The sequence below is a fragment of the Crinia signifera genome, chromosome 3 (genome assembly GCF_055691185.1).
Source record: "Crinia signifera chromosome 3, ASM5569118v1, whole genome shotgun sequence".
In the NCBI taxonomy this organism is placed as follows: domain Eukaryota; kingdom Metazoa; phylum Chordata; class Amphibia; order Anura; family Myobatrachidae; genus Crinia; species Crinia signifera.
This window is the reverse complement of record NC_139219.1, coordinates 333,368,198-333,387,368: the sequence shown is the minus strand read 5'-3', so window position 1 is coordinate 333,387,368 and position 19,171 is coordinate 333,368,198. Positions and strand designations below refer to the sequence as shown.

General features: G+C 54.2%; 1 protein-coding gene across 5 annotated transcripts in view; it reads right to left on the bottom strand.

Annotated features, from left to right (window-relative positions):
- LOC146064915 (DNA (cytosine-5)-methyltransferase 3A-like) overlaps positions 1-19,171 on the bottom strand; it is a 196,320-nt gene that overhangs the window by 153,676 nt on the left and 23,473 nt on the right. For all 5 annotated transcript variants that reach the window (XM_083178924.1, XM_083178926.1, XM_083178925.1 and 2 more), the window contains exons 2-3: positions 16,811-17,079; positions 5,991-6,092 (exon numbers count right to left, since the gene is read on the bottom strand). In XM_083178924.1, the coding sequence (XP_083035050.1) occupies positions 5,991-6,092; positions 16,811-16,885 (177 nt within the window). In that variant the 5' untranslated portion in view covers positions 16,886-17,079. The remainder of the gene's footprint in view (positions 1-5,990; positions 6,093-16,810; positions 17,080-19,171) is intronic.

Genomic DNA, 19,171 nt, shown 5'->3' with positions numbered 1-19,171 from the left:
GATACAGCATACTGTAGGTGACAGCAGAGGACAGAGGTAACACCAGGTAACAGGGTACAGATACAGCATACTGTAGGTGACAGCAGAGGACAGAGGTAACACCAGGTAACAGGGTACAGGTACAGATACAGCATACTGTAGGTGACAGCAGAGGACAGAGGTCACACCAGGTAACAGGGTACAGGTACAGATACAGCATACTGTAGGTGACAGCAGAGGACAGAGGTAACACCAGGTAACAGGGTACAGATACAGCATACTGTAGGTAGCAGAGGACAGAGGTAACACCAGGTAACAGGGTACAGATACAGCATACTGTAGGTGACAGCAGAGGACAGAGGTAACACCAGGTAACAGGGTACAGATACAGCATACTGTAGGTGACAGCAGAGGACAGAGGTCACACCAGGTAACAGGGTACAGATACAGCATACTGTAGGTGACAGCAGAGGACAGAGGTAACACCAGGTAACAGGGTACAGATACAGCATACTGTAGGTGACAGCAGAGGACAGAGGTCACACCAGGTAACAGGGTACAGATACAGCATACTGTAGGTAGCAGAGGACAGAGGTAACACCAGGTAACAGGGTACAGATACAGCATACTGTAGGTGACAGCAGAGGACAGAGGTAACACCAGGTAATGGTACAGGTACAGATACAGCATACTGTAGGTGACAGCAGAGGACAGAGGTAACACCAGGTAACAGGGTACAGGTACAGCATACTGTAGGTAGCAGAGGACAGAGGTCACACCAGGTAACAGGGTACAGATACAGCATACTGTAGGTGACAGCAGAGGACAGAGGTCACACCAGGTAACAGGGTACAGATACAGCATACTGTAGGTGACAGCAGAGGACAGAGGTCACACCAGGTAACAGGGTACAGATACAGCATACTGTAAGTGAAAGCAGAGGACAGAGGTAACACCAGGTAACAGGGTACAGATACAGCATACTGTAGGTGACAGCAGAGGACAGAGGTAACACCAGGTAACAGGGTACAGATACAGCATACTGTAGGTGACAGCAGAGGACAGAGGTAACACCAGGTAACAGGGTACAGATACAGCATACTGTAAGTGAAAGCAGAGGACAGAGGTAACACCAGGTAACAGGGTACAGATACAGCATACTGTAGGTGACAGCAGAGGACAGAGGTAACACCAGGTAACAGGGTACAGATACAGCATACTGTAGGTGACAGCAGAGGACAGAGGTCACACCAGGTAACAGGGTACAGGTACAGCATACTGTAGGTGACAGCAGAGGACAGAGGTAACACCAGGTAACAGGGTACAGATACAGCATACTGTAGGTGACAGCAGAGGACAGAGGTAACACCAGGTAACAGGGTACAGATACAGCATACTGTAGGTGACAGCAGAGGACAGCGGTAACACCAGGTAACAGGGTACAGATACAGCATACTGTAGGTGACAGCAGAGGACAGAGGTAACAGGGTACAGATACAGCATACTGTAGGTGACAGCAGAGGACAGAGGTAACACCAGGTAACAGGGCACAGATACAGCATACTGTAGGTGACAGCAGAGGACAGAGGTAACACCAGGTAACAGGGTACAGATACAGCATACTGTAGGTGACAGCAGAGGACAGAGGTAACACCAGGTAATGGTACAGGTACAGATACAGCATACTGTAGGTGACAGCAGAGGACAGAGGTAACACCAGGTAACAGGGTACAGGTACAGCATACTGTAGGTGACAGCAGAGGACAGAGGTAACACCAGGTAACAGGGTACAGATACAGCATACTGTAGGTGACAGCAGAGGACAGAGGTAACACCAGGTAATGGTACAGGTACAGATACAGCATACTGTAAGTGACAGCAGAGGACAGAGGTAACACCAGGTAACAGGGCACAGATACAGCATACTGTAGGTGACAGCAGAGGACAGAGGTCACACCAGGTAATGGTACAAGTACAGGTACAGCATACTGTAGGTGACAGCAGGGGACAGAGGTCACACCAGGTAATGGTACAAGTACAGGTACAGCATACTGTAGGTGACAGCAGAGAACAGAGGTAACACCAGGTAACAGGGTACAGATACAGCATACTGTAGGTGACAGCAGAGGACAGAGGTAACACCAGGTAACAGGGTACAGATACAGCATACTGTAGGTGACAGCAGAGGACAGAGGTAACACCAGGTAACAGGGTACAGATACAGCATACTGTAGGTGACAGCAGAGGACAGAGGTAACACCAGGTAACAGGGTACAGATACAGATACAGCATACTGTAGGTAGCAGAGGACAGAGGTAACACCAGGTAACAGGGTACAGATACAGCATACTGTAGGTGACAGCAGAGGACAGAGGTAACACCAGGTAACAGGGTACAGATACAGCATACAGCATACTGTAGGTGACAGCAGAGGACAGAGGTAACACCAGGTAACAGGGTACAGATACAGCAAACTGTAGGTGACAGCTGGGGACAGAGGTAACACCAGGTGACGGCTAGCCAGCCAATGAATAGAAATACAAGCTGCACTATATGTCTCTGAATAAATCATGACTTAAATTTTTCATAAGACTGAATATTAAATTTCACTGAGTCAAAGCCACAGTAGTGATTCTTCCCCTCTCCCGCTGGGACCCAGTGATGTCGGCACTTACCAGGATCCAGTATTTAATTATGAATGCACTGAATGTGAAGGTAACCATAAGGGAATGTATATGGAGTAGATCACTATGAAACATACACAAAACAATACAATGAACCTTCTTTAATCAGCAAATAGTGTGATAATACGCAATACATTGAAAATGATGGCGTACACCCAAAAATACGACAACCACACTTTGGGCATGATTCTGGTTCACTTGCAAAAGCAAATTCACTCTCTAGTGGACAAAACCATGCTGCACTGCAGGTGGGGCAGATGTAACCTGTGCAGAGAGATTTGGGTGGGGTTTGTACTTCAAACTAAGATCTATATTGCAGTGTAGAAAACAAAAATAAAGCAGCCAGTATTTACCCTGCACAGAAACAAAATAACACCCAAATGTAACTCTCTCTGCACATGTTACATCTGCCCCACCTGCAGTGCACATGGTTGTGACCATTAGAGATTGACTTTTCTTATGCAAGTGAACCAGAATCAGGCCCTTTGCGTGTTGACCTCTAACTAAAGCGGTTCCGACCCGCGGTTTTGCCGGGTCTCAACCGACATTTAAAAAAAAACCAGGTCCAGCAACCCGGTATTCCGACCCAGGTTAAAAGAAAGGTTTTACATGGTCGGAGCTGAGTTGCTGGGCAGTCTGAACAGGTAACCTGGGTCGAGCGCCCCGGGTCCCGTTCACTGCTATGGAGGAGGCAGCAGCATCACTTCAGATCTGAGGTTTACCCTCAAGACACCATTTGTGCAATAAGTTCTGCTAGCTAGCAGGTTGGAAAAAGCATTGAGCCAAACAAGCCTACAGAGGTACCACCAACCTGTCTCTCCTCAACATTCTCTACAGAGACACCAACAAGCCTACTCTTCACAACATTCTCTACAGAGGCACCAACCCCTCTACTCTCTACAAAATTCCCTATAGGGACACCAGCAACCCTACTATCCTCAACATTATCTACAGAGGCACCAACAACCCTACTCTCCACAACATTCTCTAGAGTTGCATCAACAACCCTACTCTCCTCGATATTGTCTATAGGGGCACCAACAAGCCTACTCTCCTCAACATTCTCTACAGAGGCACCACCTACCCTACATTCCTCAACATTCTCTACAGAAACACCAACAACCCTCCTCTCCTCAACATTCTCTACAGAGACACGAACAACCCTACTCTCCACAACATTGTCTACAGAGGCACCAGCAACCCCACTATCCTCAACATTCTCTACTCTACTCAACATTCTATACAGAGGCACAAACAACCCTACTCTTCTCAATATTCCCTACAGAGGCACCAACAACCCTAATCTCCTCAACATTCTCTGCAGAGGCACCAGCAACCCTACTCTCCTCAGCATTCTCTGCAGAGGCACCAGCAACCCTACTCTCCTCAATGTTCTCTACAGACCCCAGCTAGCTTACTCTCCTCAAGAGGTGGTGCCTCTGTAAACAATGTTGTGAAGAGTAGGCTTGTTGGTGTCTCTGTAGAGAATGTTGAGGAGAGCAAGCCTACTCTCCTCAACATTCTCTACAGAGGCACCAAGAAGCATACTCTCCTCAACATTCTCTACAGAGGTACCACCAACCCTACTCTCCACAACATTCTCTACAAAGGTACCACCAACCCTACTCTCCTCAACATTCTCTACAGAGGTACCACCAACCCTACTCTCCTCAGCATTCTCTACAGAAACACCAACAATCCTACTCCCCTCAACTTTCTCTACAGAGCCACGAACAAGCCTACTCTCCTCAACATTCTCTACAGAGGCACCAATCCTACTCTCCTCAATGTTCTCTACAGAGGTACCACCAACCCTACTCTTCTCAACATTCTCTACAGAGACACCAACAAGTCTACTCTTCACAACATTGTTTACAGAGGCACCAACAATCCTACTCTCCACAACATTCCCTATAGGGGACAGCAACCCTACTATATTATATTATCTACGGAGGCACAGACAACCCTACTATCCTCAACATTATCTATAGAGGCATCAACAACCCTATTCTCCACAACATTGTCTATAGGGGCAGCAAAAACCCCACTCTACCCTACTCAACATTCTTTGGAGAGACACTACCAACCCTACTCTCTGTAACATTCTCTGAAGAGGCACTACCAACTCTCCTCAACATTCTCTGGAGAGGCACTACCAACTCTCCTCAACATTCTCTAGAGCGGCATTAACATTCCTGATCTTCTTAATATTCTCTAGAGCAGCACCAACACCCACAATCGCCTTAACATTCTCTGGAGAGTCACTACCACTCCTACTGTCCTCAATATTCTCTACTCTGCTCAACAATCTCTACAGATTAGGCATTGACAACCAGTGGCTCTCCAGTTGTTGTGAAACCACAAGTCCCAGCATGCCCTGCACACAGTTTTATTATTATGGAATGCTTAAACTGTAGCAGGACGTGCTGGTATATGTAGTTTCACAATAGCTGAAAGAGACAGGTTGGTAATGACTTGCTATAAAAGGCACCAAAACCCTTACTCTTGTCTACATTCCCTAGAACAGTGGTTCTCCAACTTGCTCCATAGGGTTCTTACCCCCGAGGACCAATGTTAGCACGATTTGCCTTATGCGGTCAGAATATGTTGTAAATGTTGTGTAGAGCGAGTACTTCTAAATATACACAGTTCACTGTTCCAACGATACAGCTGGAACGTATTGTAACACTATAGGAGCCGAGTTTCTGTGGACAATACTTCCTATAGTAGTTGTCTCCAAGAACACAAGATAAGCACAACGGCGTGCGCACTCCCCGACTGTCCCCAGCGACTCTGCTCAGTACCACGCCAGAGAAGGGCCACAGTAAGCGTCCAGATGACGTGGCAGCATACACAGAGGCAAGCGGTTCCAGGTGCAGGAGCCTGGTGCTCTTAGGGTGCAGTAGGAATCGGCAACGGGTGGTTACTGACCGTAAAACCCCGGGTGGTGAAGCATGGTCATGAAAGGAGATACGGTCAGATCACCCTCCATGTTCGCAAGAAATAGACGGGAGCAAATGTGAGGCCAGCCTACAAGAACGGCAGTGAATGGTTGTTGGCAAATCATTATGGTTTTGGGAGTTCCATGGGGTGGAGGGGAGGGGGATGGGGGAGAGTACGTTCTATATACATGGTTCGGGTGCAGATGGCTAAACTGTATACTTTGCAAAGAGTTTTCTCACTGAATACAGTCAACGTACGGCAGGAGCGCACATTGAGAACACGGTGGGCATGTAGCCGCTAGCTCACCCCAACAAGAACATATGATCCAAGGAGGGGAAGGATAAAGCCAGTGGGGAAGGGGGCTACCAGTCACCTACTACTCACCGTGTCAACTCGGCGTCTCCTGCCTGGACGCCCAACTTTCTTCGCAGACGCCCCAACATCCTTCTCGTCCTTACTCTTCTGATCCCTGGAGTCGTCTTTTCCCTGCAGAATAACAGGAGACCATGTTATTGTCCATGCACGTATGGCCACATTCAGTATATGGTCCTGTATTCGCCGCGCACGTGTCATAGTACTGGGGACATCCCGTGGCAGGTTATAGAGGTTACTGATGGAGCCGACGGGTGACACAGTGTCAGACATAGCACTGAACCCTCAGCAATACTCTATGCGTGCCATTACTGCCCCTGTGGCGGAAGCCCTGGCCGTGTCTAACACCTAGATATAAGGGACACCAGGCACCTCCTTAGCAGCTGCTCCCTCACACAGCAGATGAATGCCCCCAATGTTGGCGCAGCCGTCATCAGGCAGAAGGAACTACTAAAACGCACTTACGGTAAAAAAGGCACCTGGCGCTAATACAGTCTGACAAAATGTGGCGCAGTGGGAGGGGCTGCAGCAAAGACGTAACACCCCCAGCTCCCTCTATCTCTGCTCTCCTGTAACACCCCCCAGCTCTCTCTATCTCTGCTCTCCTGTAACCCCCCCCCCAGCTCCCTCTATCTCTGCTCTCCTGTAACACCCCCCAGCTCTCTCTATCTCTGCTCTCCTGTAACACCCCCCCAGCTCCCTCTATGTCTGCTCTCCTGTAACACCCTCAGCTCCCTCTACCTCTGCTCTCCTGTAACACCCTCAGCTCCCTCTACCTCTGCTCTCCTGTAACACCCCCAGCTCCCACTATCTCTGCTCTCCTGTAACCCCCCCCCCAGCACCCTCTATCTCTGCTCTCCTGTAACACCCCCCAGCTCTCTCTATCTCTGCTCTCCTGTAACCCCCCCCCCCCAGCTCCCTCTATCTCTGCTCTCTTGTAACACCCCCCCCTCTCAGCTCCCTCTACCTCTGCTCTCCTGTAACACCCCCAGCTCCCACTATCTCTGCTCTCCTGTAACCCCCCCCCCCCAGCACCCTCTATCTCTGCTCTCCTGTAACACCCCCCAGCTCCCTCTATCTCTGCTCTCCTGTAACACCCCCCAGCTCCCTCTATCTCTGCTCTCCTGTAACACCCCCCAGCTCTCTCTATCTCTGCTCTCCTGTAACCCCCCCCCCAGCTCCCTCTATCTCTGCTCTCCTGTAACACCCCCCAGCTCTCTCTATCTCTGCTCTCCTGTAACACCCCCCCCAGCTCCCTCTATGTCTGCTCTCCTGTAACACCCTCAGCTCCCTCTACCTCTGCTCTCCTATAACACCCCCAGCTCTCACTATCTCTGCTCTCCTGTAACCCCCCCTCAGCTCCCTCTATCTCTGCTCTCCTGTAACACCCCCCCAGCTCCCTCTATCTCTGCTCTCCTGTAACCCCCCCCCCTCAGCTCCCTCTATCTCTGCTCTCCTGTAACACCCCCCCCCTCAGCTCCCTCTATCTCTGCTCTCCTGTAACACCCCCCCAGCTCCCTCTATCTCTGCTCTCCTATTACACCTTCAGCTCCCTCTAACTCTGCTCTCCTGTAACATCCCCGATCTCCCTCTATCTCTGCTCTCCTGTAACATTACCCCCCCCCAGCTCCCTCTATCTCTGCTCTCCTGTAACATCCCCCCCTCAGCTCCCTCTATCTCTGCTCTCCTGTAACACCCCCTCAGCTCCCTCTATCTCTGCTCTCCTGTAACACCCCCCAGCTCCCTCTATATCTGCTCTCCTGTAACACCCCCAGCTCCCTCTATATCTGCTCTCCTGTAACATCCCCGATCTCCCTCTATCTCTGCTCTCCTGTAACATTCCCCCCCCCCCTCTCAGCTCCCTCTACCTCTGCTCTCCTGTAACACCCCCAGCTCCCACTATCTCTGCTCTCCTGTAACCCCCCCAGGACCCTCTATCTCTGCTCTCCTGTAACACCCCCCAGCTCCCTCTATCTCTGCTCTCCTGTAACACCCCCCAGCTCCCTCTATCTCTGCTCTCCTGTAACACCCCCCAGCTCTCTCTATCTCTGCTCTCCTGTAACACCCCCCAGCTCTCTCTATCTCTGCTCTCCTGTAACACCCCCCCCCAGCTCCCTCTATGTCTGCTCTCCTGTAACACCCTCAGCACCCTCTACCTCTGCTCTCCTGTAACACCCCCAGCTCTCACTATCTCTGCTCTCCTGTAACCCCCCCCCCTCAGCTCCCTCTATCTCTGCTCTCCTGTAACACCCCCCCAGCTCCCTCTATCTCTGCTCTCCTGTAACCCCCCCCCTCAGCTCCCTCTATCTCTGCTCTCCTGTAACACCCCCCCCCCTCAGCTCCCTCTATCTCTGCTCTCCTGTAACAACCCCCCCAGCTCCCTCTATCTCTGCTCTCCTATTACACCCTCAGCTCCCTCTAACTCTGCTCTCCTGTAACATCCCCGATCTCCCTCTATCTCTGCTCTCCTGTAACATTACCCCCCCCCAGCTCCCTCTATCTCTGCTCTCCTGTAACATCCCCCCCTCAGCTCCCTCTATCTCTGCTCTCCTGTAACACCCCCTCAGCTCCCTCTATCTCTGCTCTCCTGTAACACCCCCCAGCTCCCTCTATATCTGCTCTCCTGTAACACCCCCAGCTCCCTCTATATCTGCTCTCCTGTAACATCCCCGATCTCCCTCTATCTCTGCTCTCCTGTAACATTCCCCCCCCCCCTCAGCTCCCTCTATCTCTGCTCTCCTGTAACACCCCCAGCTCCCTCTATCTCTACTCTCCTGTAACATCCCCGATCTCCCTCTATCTCTGCTCTCCTGTAACATTCCCCCCCCCCAGCTCCCTCTATCTCTGCTCTCCTGTAACATCCCCCCTCAGCTCCCTCTATCTCTGCTCTCCTGTAACACCCCCTCAGCTCCCTCTATCTCTGCTCTCCTGTAACACACTGTATGTAGGAGAGCAGGTTGCGGTGCTATAATGCGCACACACACACGTAATATGACTGCTCACTCACACTCTATCCTGGCTCTTCTCCAGCTACATCTGTACTGCAGTGCAAAGTCAAACCAGGTAACAGAGCCCAGGGGAGGCGAGAGGAAGCCGCCGCACCCTCAGCGCCCGCCACTCACATCTGGCTCAGATCTCAGAATGTGCAGCCCCAGCTGCAGAAGTGAGAGGGGGACAAGTAACAGGGAGGCACAGGTGACATGAGGACAGAGAGGGGTACATACATGCTACAGAGGTACAGAGGGGACAGGGAGAGGGACGCAGAGGAGACAGGGAGAGGCACGCAGAGGAGACAGGGAGAGGGACACGGAGGGGACAGGGAGAGGCACGCAGAGGGGACAGGGAGAGGCACGCAGAGGGGACAGGGAGAGGCACGCAGAGGGGACAGGGAGAGGCACGCAGAGGGGACAGGGAGAGGCACGCAGAGGGGACAGGGAGAGGCACGCAGAGGGGACAGGGAGAGGCACGCGGAGGAGACAGGGAGAGGGACGCAGAGGAGACAGGGAGAGGCACGCAGAGGAGACAGGGAGAGGGACGCGGAGGGGACAGGGAGAGGCACGCAGAGGGGACAGGGAGAGGCACGCAGAGGGGACAGGGAGAGGCACGCAGAGGGGACAGGGAGAGGCACGCAGAGGGGACAGGGAGAGGCACGCAGAGGGGACAGGGAGAGGCACGCAGAGGGGACAGGGAGAGGCACGCAGAGGGGACAGGGAGAGGCACATACATGCTACAGAGGGGGCAGGGAGAGGCACGCAGAGGGGGCAGGGAGAGGCACGCAGAGGGGACAGGGAGAGGCACGCAGAGGGGACAGGGAGAGGCACGCAGAGGGGACAGGGAGAGGCACGCAGAGGGGACAGGGAGAGGCACATACATGCTACAGGGGTACAAAGGGGACAGAGCTGTAGGTGTGAGCAGCGCCTTCTTACCGCTTTGTCTGTCTGTGAGTGCAGGTCTCCTGCTATTACTGTGTTCCCAGCTCTAGGAGTGAGCAGCGCCCTCTTACCGCTTTATCTGTCTGTAAGTGCTGGTCTCCTACTATTACTGTGTTCCCAGCTGTAGGTGTGAGCAGCGCCCTCTTACGGCTTTGTCTGTCTGTGAGTGCCAGTCTCCTACTATTACTGTGTTCCCAGCTGTAGGTGTGAGCAGCACCCTCTTACCGCTTTGTCTGTCTGTGAGTGCCGGTCTCCTACTAATACTGTGTTCCCAGCTGTAGGTGTGAGCAGCGCCCTCTGACCACTTTATCTGTCTGTGAGTGCAGGTCTCCTGCTATTACTGTGTTCCCAGCTCTAGTAGTGAGCAGCGCCCTCTTACCGCTTTATCTGTCTGTGAGTGCCGGTCTCATGCTATTACGGTGTTCCCAGCTGTAGGTGTGAACAGCGCCCTCTGACCGCTTTATCTGTCAATGAGTGCCTGGTCTTCTATTAATACTGTGGTCCAAGCTGTAGGTATGAACAGCGCCCTCTTACCGCTTTATCTGTCTGTGAGTGCCAGTCTCCTATTATTGCTATGTTCCCAGCTGAAGGTCTGAGCAGCGCCCTCTTACCGCTTTATCTGTCTGTGAGTGCAGGTCTCCTGCTATTACTGTGTTCCCAGCTGTAGGTGTGAGCTGCGCCCTCTTATCGCTTTGTCTGTCTGTGAGTGCCGGACTCCAGTTATGTTCCCATCTGTAGGTGTGAGCAGCGCCCTCTGACCGCTTTATCTGTCTGTGAGTGCAGGTCTCCTACTATTACTGTGTTCCCAGCTGTAGGTGTGAGCAGCGCCCTCTGACCACTTTGTCTGTCTGTGAGTGCTGGTCTCCTACTATTACTGTGTTCCCAGCTGAAGGTCTGAGCAGCGCCCTCTTACCGCTTTATCTGTCTGTGAGTGCAGGTCTCATGCTATTACTGTGTTCCCAGCTGTAGGTGTGAGCAGCGCCCTCTTACCGCTTTGTCTGGCTGTGAGTGCTGGTCTCCTATTATTACTATGTTCCCAGCTGAAGGTCTGAGCAGCACCCTCTGACTGTTTTGTCTGTCTGTGAGTGCCGGTCTCCTGCTATTACGGTGTTCCCAGCTGTAGGTGTGAGCAGCGCCCTCAGACCGCTTTGTCTGTCTGTGAGTGCAGGTCTCCTGCTATAACTGTGTTCCCAGCTGTAGGTGTGAGCAGCGCCCTCTTACCGCTTTGTCTGTCTGTGAGTGCTGGTCTCCTGCTACTACTGTGTTCCCAGCTGTAGGTGTGAGCAGCGCCCTCTTACGCTTTATCTGTCTGTGAGTGCCGGTCTCCTATTAATACTATGTTCCCAGCTGTAGGTGTGAGCTGCGCCCTCTTACCGCTTTATCTGTCTGTGAGTGCTGGTCTCCTACTATTACTGTGTTCCCAGATGTAGGTGTGAGCAGCGCCCTCTTACCGCTTTGTCTGTCTGTGAGTGCTGGTCTCCTGCTACTACTGTGTTCCCAGCTGTAGGTGTCAGCAGCGCCCTCTGAGCACTTTGTCTGTCTCCTGCTATTACTGTGTTCCCAGCTGTAGGTGTGAGCAGCGCCCTCTTACGCTTTATCTGTCTGTGAGTGCCGGTCTCCTATTAATACTATGTTCCCAGCTGTAGGTGTGAGCAGCGCCCTCTTACCGCTTTATCTGTCTGTGAGTGCTGGTCTCCTACTATTACTGTGTTCCCAGCTGTAGGTGTGAGCAGCGCCCTCTTACCGCTTTATCTGTCTGTGAGTGCCAGTCTCCTACTAATACTGTGTTCCCAGCTGTAGGTGTGAGCAGCGCCCTCTGACCGCTTTATCTGTCTGTGAGTGCCGGTCTCCTACTAATACTGTGTTCCCAGCTGTAGGTGTGAGCAGCGCCCTCTAACCGCTTTATCTGTCTGTGAGTGCCGGTCTCCTACTAATACTGTGTTCCCAGCTGTAGGTGTGAGCAGCGCCCTCTAACCGCTTTATCTGTCAATGAGTGCCTGATCTCCTATTAATACTGTGTTCCCAGCTGAAGGTCTGAGCAGCGCCCTCTTACCGCTTTATCTGTCTGTGAGTGCCAGTCTCCTGCTATTACTGTATTCCAAGCTGTAGGTGTGAGCAGCGCCCTCTTGCCGCTTTGTCTGTCTGTGAGTGCCGGTCTCCTATTATTACTATGTTCCCAGCTGTAGGTGTGAGCAGCGCCCTCTGACCATTTTGTCTGTCTGTGAGTGCCGGTCTCCTGCTATTACGGTGTTCCCAGCTGTAGGTGTGAGCTGCGGCCTCTTACCGCTTTATCTGTCTGTGAGTGCCGGTCTCCTATTATTACTATGTTTCCAGCTGAAGGTCTGAGCAGCGCCCTCTGACCATTTTGTCTGTCTGTGAGTGCCGGTCTCCTGCTATTACAGTGTTCCCAGCTGTGGGTGTGAGCTGCGCCCTCTTACCACTTGTCGATCTGTGAGTGCCAGTCTCCTGCTATTACTGTGTTCCCAGCTGTAGGTGTGAGCAGCGCCCTCTTACCGCTTTATCTGTCTGTGAGTGCCAGTCTCCTGCTATTACTGTGTTCCCAGCTGTAGGTGTGAGCAGCGCCCTCTTACCGCTTTATCTGTCTGTGAGTGCCAGTCTCCTGCTATTACTGTGTTCCCAGATGTAGGTGTGAGCAGCGCCCTCTTACCGCTTTATCTGTCTGTGAGTGCTGGTCTCCTGCTATTACTGTGTTCCCAGATGTAGGTGTGAGCAGCGCCCTCTTACCGCTTTGTCTGTCTGTGAGTGCTGGTCTCCTGCTACTACTGTGTTCCCAGCTGTAGGTGTGAGCAGCGCCCTCTTACCGCTTTGTCTGTCTGTAAGTTCCGTCTACTGCTATTACTGTGTTCGCAGCTGTAGGTGAGCAGCGCCCTTTTACCGCTTTATCTGTCTATGAGTGCTGGTCTCCTACTATTACTGTGTTCCTAGCTGTAGGTGTGAGCAGCGCCATCTGACCGCTTTATCTGCCTGTGAGTACTGGTCTCCTACTATTACTATGTTCCCAGCTGTAGGTGTGAGCAGCGCCCTCTGACCGCTTTGTCTGTCTGAGAGTGCCAGTCTCCTACTATTACTGTGTTTGCAGCTGTAGCATATGATCAGCGCCCTCTTGCCACTTTATCTGTCTGCGAGTGCCTGGTCTCCTACTAATACTTTGTTCCCAGCTGTAGGTGTGAGCAGCGCCCTCTTACCGCTTTGTCTGTCTGTGAGTTGCTCATACGATACAACATTTCAGTCTCAGCTGGAGCGGTCATACATGTACAGGAGGGGCCTACATTACAGGCTGGGGCGGTCATACATGTACAGGAGGGTCTACATTACAGGCTGGGGCTGGGGTGGTCATACAAGGACAGGAGGGGTCTATGTTACAGGCTGGGGCGGTCATACATGCACAGGAGGGTCTACATTACAGGCTGGGGCGGTCATACATGTACAGGAGGGGTCTACATTACAGGTTGGGGCGGTCATACATCTACAGGAGGGGTCTACATTACAGGACGGGGCTGGGGCGGTCATACATGTACAGGAGGGGTCTACATTACAGGATGGGGCTGGGGCGGTCATACATGTACAGGAGGGGTCTACATTACAGGCTGGGGCTGGGGTGGTCATACATGTACAGGAGGGGTCTACATTACAGGCTGGGGCGGTCATACATGTACAGGAGGGGTGTACATTACAGGACGGGGCTGGGGCGTCATACATGTACAGGAGGGGTCTACATTACAGGACGGGGCTGGGGCGGTCATACATGTAGGATCTGTGAGTCTATGATGCACCTACAGGGCCTCCAACCGCCCCACGTGCGACTCCCTACAGGGCCTCCAACCGCCCCACGTGCGACATCCTACAGGGCCTCCAACCGCCCCACGTGCGACTCCCTACAGGGCCTCCAACCGCCCCACGTGCGACTCCCTACAGGGCCTCCAACCGCCCCACGTGCGACTCCCTACAGGGCCTCCAACCGCCCCACGTGCGACTCCCTACAGGGCCTCCAACCGCCCCACGTGCGACTCCCTACAGGGCCTCCAACCGCCCCACGTGCGACTCCCTACAGGGCCTCCAACCGCCCCACGTGCGACTCCCTACAGGGCCTCCAACCGCGACTCCCTACAGGGCCTCCAACCGCCCCACGTGCGACTCCCTACAGTGCCTCCAACCGCCCCACGTGCGACTCCCTACAGTGCCTCCAACCGCCCCACGTGCGACTCCCTACAGGGCCTCCAACCGCCCCACGTGCGACACCCTACAGGGCCTCCAACAGCACCACGTGCGACTCCCTACAGGGCCTCCAACCGCCCCACGTGTGACACCCTACAGAGCCTCCAACCGACCCACGTGCGACTCCCTACAGGGCCTCCAACAGCACCACGTGTGACACCCTACAGAGCCTCCAACCGCCCCACGTGCGACTCCCTACAGGGCCTCCAACCGTCACAGGACTTTCCCACAGACACGGGGAGCCGGGAGCTGTCTTCAGAACAGGTGTATGGGCGGTTGCTGTGCTCTCATCTGCTGCCAGGAGACAAAGACGTGCTGCACACACACACACACCGCAGGGATACACACACACACCGCAGGGATACACACACTAAGAGAACACAGATCCCAACGGGGGCAAACGCACGGGGGCGAAGCGCCTAGGAAGGCGCGGGGGGGACAGCGCCCGAGAAGGTGCGGGGAAAGCGTCCGGGAAGGCACGGGGGGAAAGCGTCCGGGAAGCAGCGGGGGAAGCGTCCGGGAAGGCGCGGGGGAAGCATCCGGGAAGGCGCGGGGGGAAAGCGCCCGGGAAGCAGCGGGGGATAAGCGCCCGGGAAGCAGCGGGGGGATAAGCGCCCGGGAAGCAGCGGGGGGATAAGCGCCCGGGAAGCAGCGGGGGGATAAGCGCCCGGGAAGCAGCGGGGGGATAAGCGCCCGGGAAGCAGCGGGGGGATAAGCGCCCGGGAAGCAGCGGGGGGATAAGCGCCCGGGAAGCAGCGGGGGGATAAGCGCCCGGGAAGCAGCGGGGGGATAAGCGCCCCGGAAGGCGCGGGGGGAAAGCGCCCCGGAAGGCGCGGGGGGAAAGCGCCCCGGAAGGCGCGGGGGGAAAGCGCCCCGGAAGGCGCGGGGGGAAAGCGCCCCGGAAGGCGCGGGGGGAAAACGCCCAGGAAGCAGCGGGGGGAAAGCATCCAGGAAGCAGCGGGGGAGAAAGCGTCCAGGAAGCAGCGGGGGGGAAAGCGCCCAAGTAGCAGCTGGGGGAAAGCGCCCAGGAAGCAGCGGGGGGAAAGCGCCCAGGAAGCAGCGGAGGGAAAGCGCCCAGGAAGCAGCGGGGGGAAAGCGTCCAGGAAGCAGCGGGGGGAAAGCGCCCAGGAAGCAGCGGGGGGAAAGCGCCCAGGAAGCAGCGGGGGGAAAGCGCCCAGGAAGCAGCGGGGGGAAAGCGTCCAGGAAGCAGCGGGGGGAAAGCGCCCAGGAAGGCGCGGGGGGAAAGCGCCCAGGAAGCAGCGGGGGGAAAGTGTCCAGGAAGCAGCGGGGGGAAAGCGCCCAGGAAGCAGCGGGGGGGAAGCGCCCAGGAAGCAGCGGGGGGGAAAGCGCCCAAGAAGCAGCGGGGGAAAAGCGCCCAGGAAGCAGCGGGGGGAAAAGCGCCCAGGAAGCAGCGGGGGGAAAAGCGCCCAGGAAGCAGCGGGGGGAAAGCGCCCAGGAAGCAGCGGGGGGAAAGCGTCCAGGAAGCAGCGGGGGGAAAGCGTCCAGGAAGGCACGGGGGGAAAGCGCCCAGGAAGCAGCGGGGGGAATGCGCCCAGGAAGCAGCGGGGGGAATGCGCCCAGGAAGCAGCGGGGGGAATGCGCCCAGGAAGCAGCGGGGGGGAAAGCGCCCAGAAAGCAGCGGGGGGAAAGCGCCCAGGAAGGCACGGGGGGAAAGCGCCCAGGAAGGCACGGGGGGAAAGCGCCCAGGAAGGCACGGGGGGAAAGCGCCCAGGAAGCACGGGGGGAAAGCGTCCAGGAAGCAGCGGGGGGAAAGCGCCCAGGAAGCAGCGGGGGGAAAGCGCCCAGGAAGGCACGGGGGGAAAGTGCCCAGGAAGGCACGGGGGGAAAGCGCCCAGGAAGCAGCGGGGGGAAAGCGCCCAGGAAGCAGCGGGGGGAAAGCGCCCAGGAAGCAGCGGGTGGAAAGCGCCCAGGAAGCAGCGGGGGGAAAGCGTCCAGGAAGCAGCGGGGGGAAAGCGTCCAGGAAGGCGGGTCTACATTACAGACAGGAGGAGTCTACATTACAGGCTGGGGCCCGCACCACAGGAGGGGTCTACATTACAGGACGGGGCCCGCACCACAGGAGGGGTCTACATTACAGGACGGGGCCCGCGCCACAGGAGGGGTCTACATTACAGGACGGGGCCAGCACCACAGGAGGAGTCTACATTACAGGACGGGGCCCGCACCACAGGACGGGTCTACATTACAGGACGGGGCCCGCATTACAGGAGGAGTCTACATTACAGTACGGGGCCCGCACCAAAGGAGAGGTCTACATTACAGGACGGGGCCCGTACCACAGGAGGGGTCTACATTACAGTACGGGGCCCGCACCACAGGAGAGGTCTACATTACAGGACGGGGCCCGCACCACAGGAGGGGTCTACATTACAGGACGGGGCCCGCACCACAGGAGGGGTCTACATTACAGGACAGGGCCCGCACCACAGGAGGGGTCTACATTACAGGACGGGGCCCGCACCACAGGAGGGGTCTACATTACAGGACAGGGCCCGCACCACAGGAGGGGTCTACATTACAGGACGGGGCCCGCACCACAGGAGGGGTCTACATTACAGGACGGGGCCCGCACCACAGGAGGGGTCTACATTACAGGACAGGGCCCGCACCACAGGAGGGGTCTATATAACAAGATGGCCTCACCTTGTGCGATTGGATGACGTCTGTGTCCGTGGCGGGGCTGCTGGTGTTGAGGATGGTGCCATTGGACAGCATCATTGGGAAGAGGTTCCCGGTAATCCAATGTTTGGGGGAGGGGGGGGGGGGAGAGTTACTGGTTGGGACACAGAGGAATCCTTTGGAGAACTTGATATAAATCCAGAGTGATTAAAAACCAGAAGTTGTGAAAAAGACGACGTTTAGGATAAAAAAGCACCAGCTGAACGTTTCTGTCAAATCTTCCTTCTGTTGTTCTAGATATTTTTGGAAAAATAAACAAAAAATTAGCATAAAATCAGGGACATGAGTACTCTCAGCAATAATGTTATACAGTTATCCCACCCACAATGCTCAGTGCATAAATGCCGGTGTACAATACAGAGATCCCCACTCTGTGGCCAGAATACAATACAGAGCTCCCCGCTAAGTGGCCAGAATACAATACAGAGCTCCCCGCTAAGTGGCCAGAATACAATACAGAGCTCCCCGCTAAGTGGCCAGAATACAATACAGAGCTCCCTGCTAAGTGGCCAGAATACAATACAGAGCTCCCCGCTCAGTGGCCAGAATACAATACAGAGCTCCCCGCTAAGTGGCCAGAATACAATACAGAGATCCCCAATTAAGTGGCCAGAATACAATACAGAGCTCCCCGCTAAGTGGCCAGAATACAATACAGAGATCCCCAATTAAGTGGCCAGAATACAATACAGAGCTCCCCGCTAATTGGCCAGAATACAATACAGAGCTCCCCGCTCAGTGGCCAGAATACAATACAGAGCTCCCCGCTAAGTGGCCAGAATACAATACAGAGCTCCCCGCTAAGTGGCCAGAATACAATACAGAGCTATCCGCTCAGTGGCCAGAATACAATACAGAGTTCCCCGCTCAGTGGCCAGAATACAATACAGAGCTCCCCGCTAAGTTGCCAGAATACAATACAGAGCTCCCCGCTAAGTGGCCAGAATACAATACAGAGCTCCCCGCTCAGTGGCCAGAATACAATACAGAGCTCCCCGCTCAGTGGCCAGAATACAATACAGAGCTCCCCGCTCAGTGGCCAGAATACAATACAGAGCTCCCCGCTCAGTGGCCAGAATACAATACAGAGATCCCCACTCTGTGGCCAGAATACAATACAGAGCTCCCCGCTCAGTGGCCAGAATACAATACAGAGATCCCCACTCTGTGGCCAGAATACAATACAGAGCTCCCCGCTCAGTGGCCAGAATACAATACAGAGCTCCCCGCTAAGTGGTCAGAATACAATACAGAGCTCCCCGCTCAGTGGCCAGAATACAATACAGAGCTCCCCGCTCAGTGGCCAGAATACAATACAGAGCTCCCCGCTCAGTGGCCAGAATACAATACAGAGCTCCCCGCTCAGTGGCCAGAATACAATACAGAGCTCCCCGCTCAGTGGCCAGAGGCCCTTATTCAGATCTGATCGCAGTACAAATTTGTTCTCAAAATGGAAAAAAACATGCTGCACTGCAGGTGGGGCAGATGTAACATGTATAGAGAGTTAGATTTGGGTGAGTTATTTTGTTTCTGTGCAGGGTAAATACTGGCTGCATTATTCGTGCACTGCAATTTAGATTTCAGTTTTAACACACCCCACCCAAATCTAACTCTCTGCACATGTTACATCTGCCCCACCTGCAGTGCACATGGTTTTGCCCATTTTGAGAACAAATTTGTACTGCAATCAGATCTGATTAAGGGCCAGAATACAATAGAGCCCCTGCTGGGCCCCTCTAGCAAGCCCAGGCCCGGGTACTTAGTACCCGCTCCACCCCCGATCAGTGGCCAGAATACAATACAGAGCTCACCAAGATATACAGATTGACACAGGACAGGTTACAGACATTATAGGGTAGTATAGAGGCATAGGACAGATTACAGCATCGCAGGGTAGTATATGGTATCAGAGAGCAGTATATAGAGGCATAGGACAGATTACAGCATCGCAGGGTAGTATATGGTATCAGAGAGCAGTATATAGAGGCATAGGACAGATTACAGCATTGCAGGGTAGTATATGGTATCAGAGAGCAGTATATAGAGGCATAGGACAGATTACAGCATCGCAGGGTAGTATATGGTATCACAGAGCAGTATATATAGAGGCATAGGACAGATTACAGCATCGCAGGGTAGTATATGGTATCACAGAGCGGTATATAGAGGCATAGGACAGATTACAGCATCGCAGGGTAGTATATGGTATCACAGAGCGGTATATAGAGGCACAGGACAGATTACAGCATCGCAGGGTAGTATATGGTATTACAGAGCGGTATATAGAGGCATAGGACAGATTACAGCATCGCAGGGTAGTATATG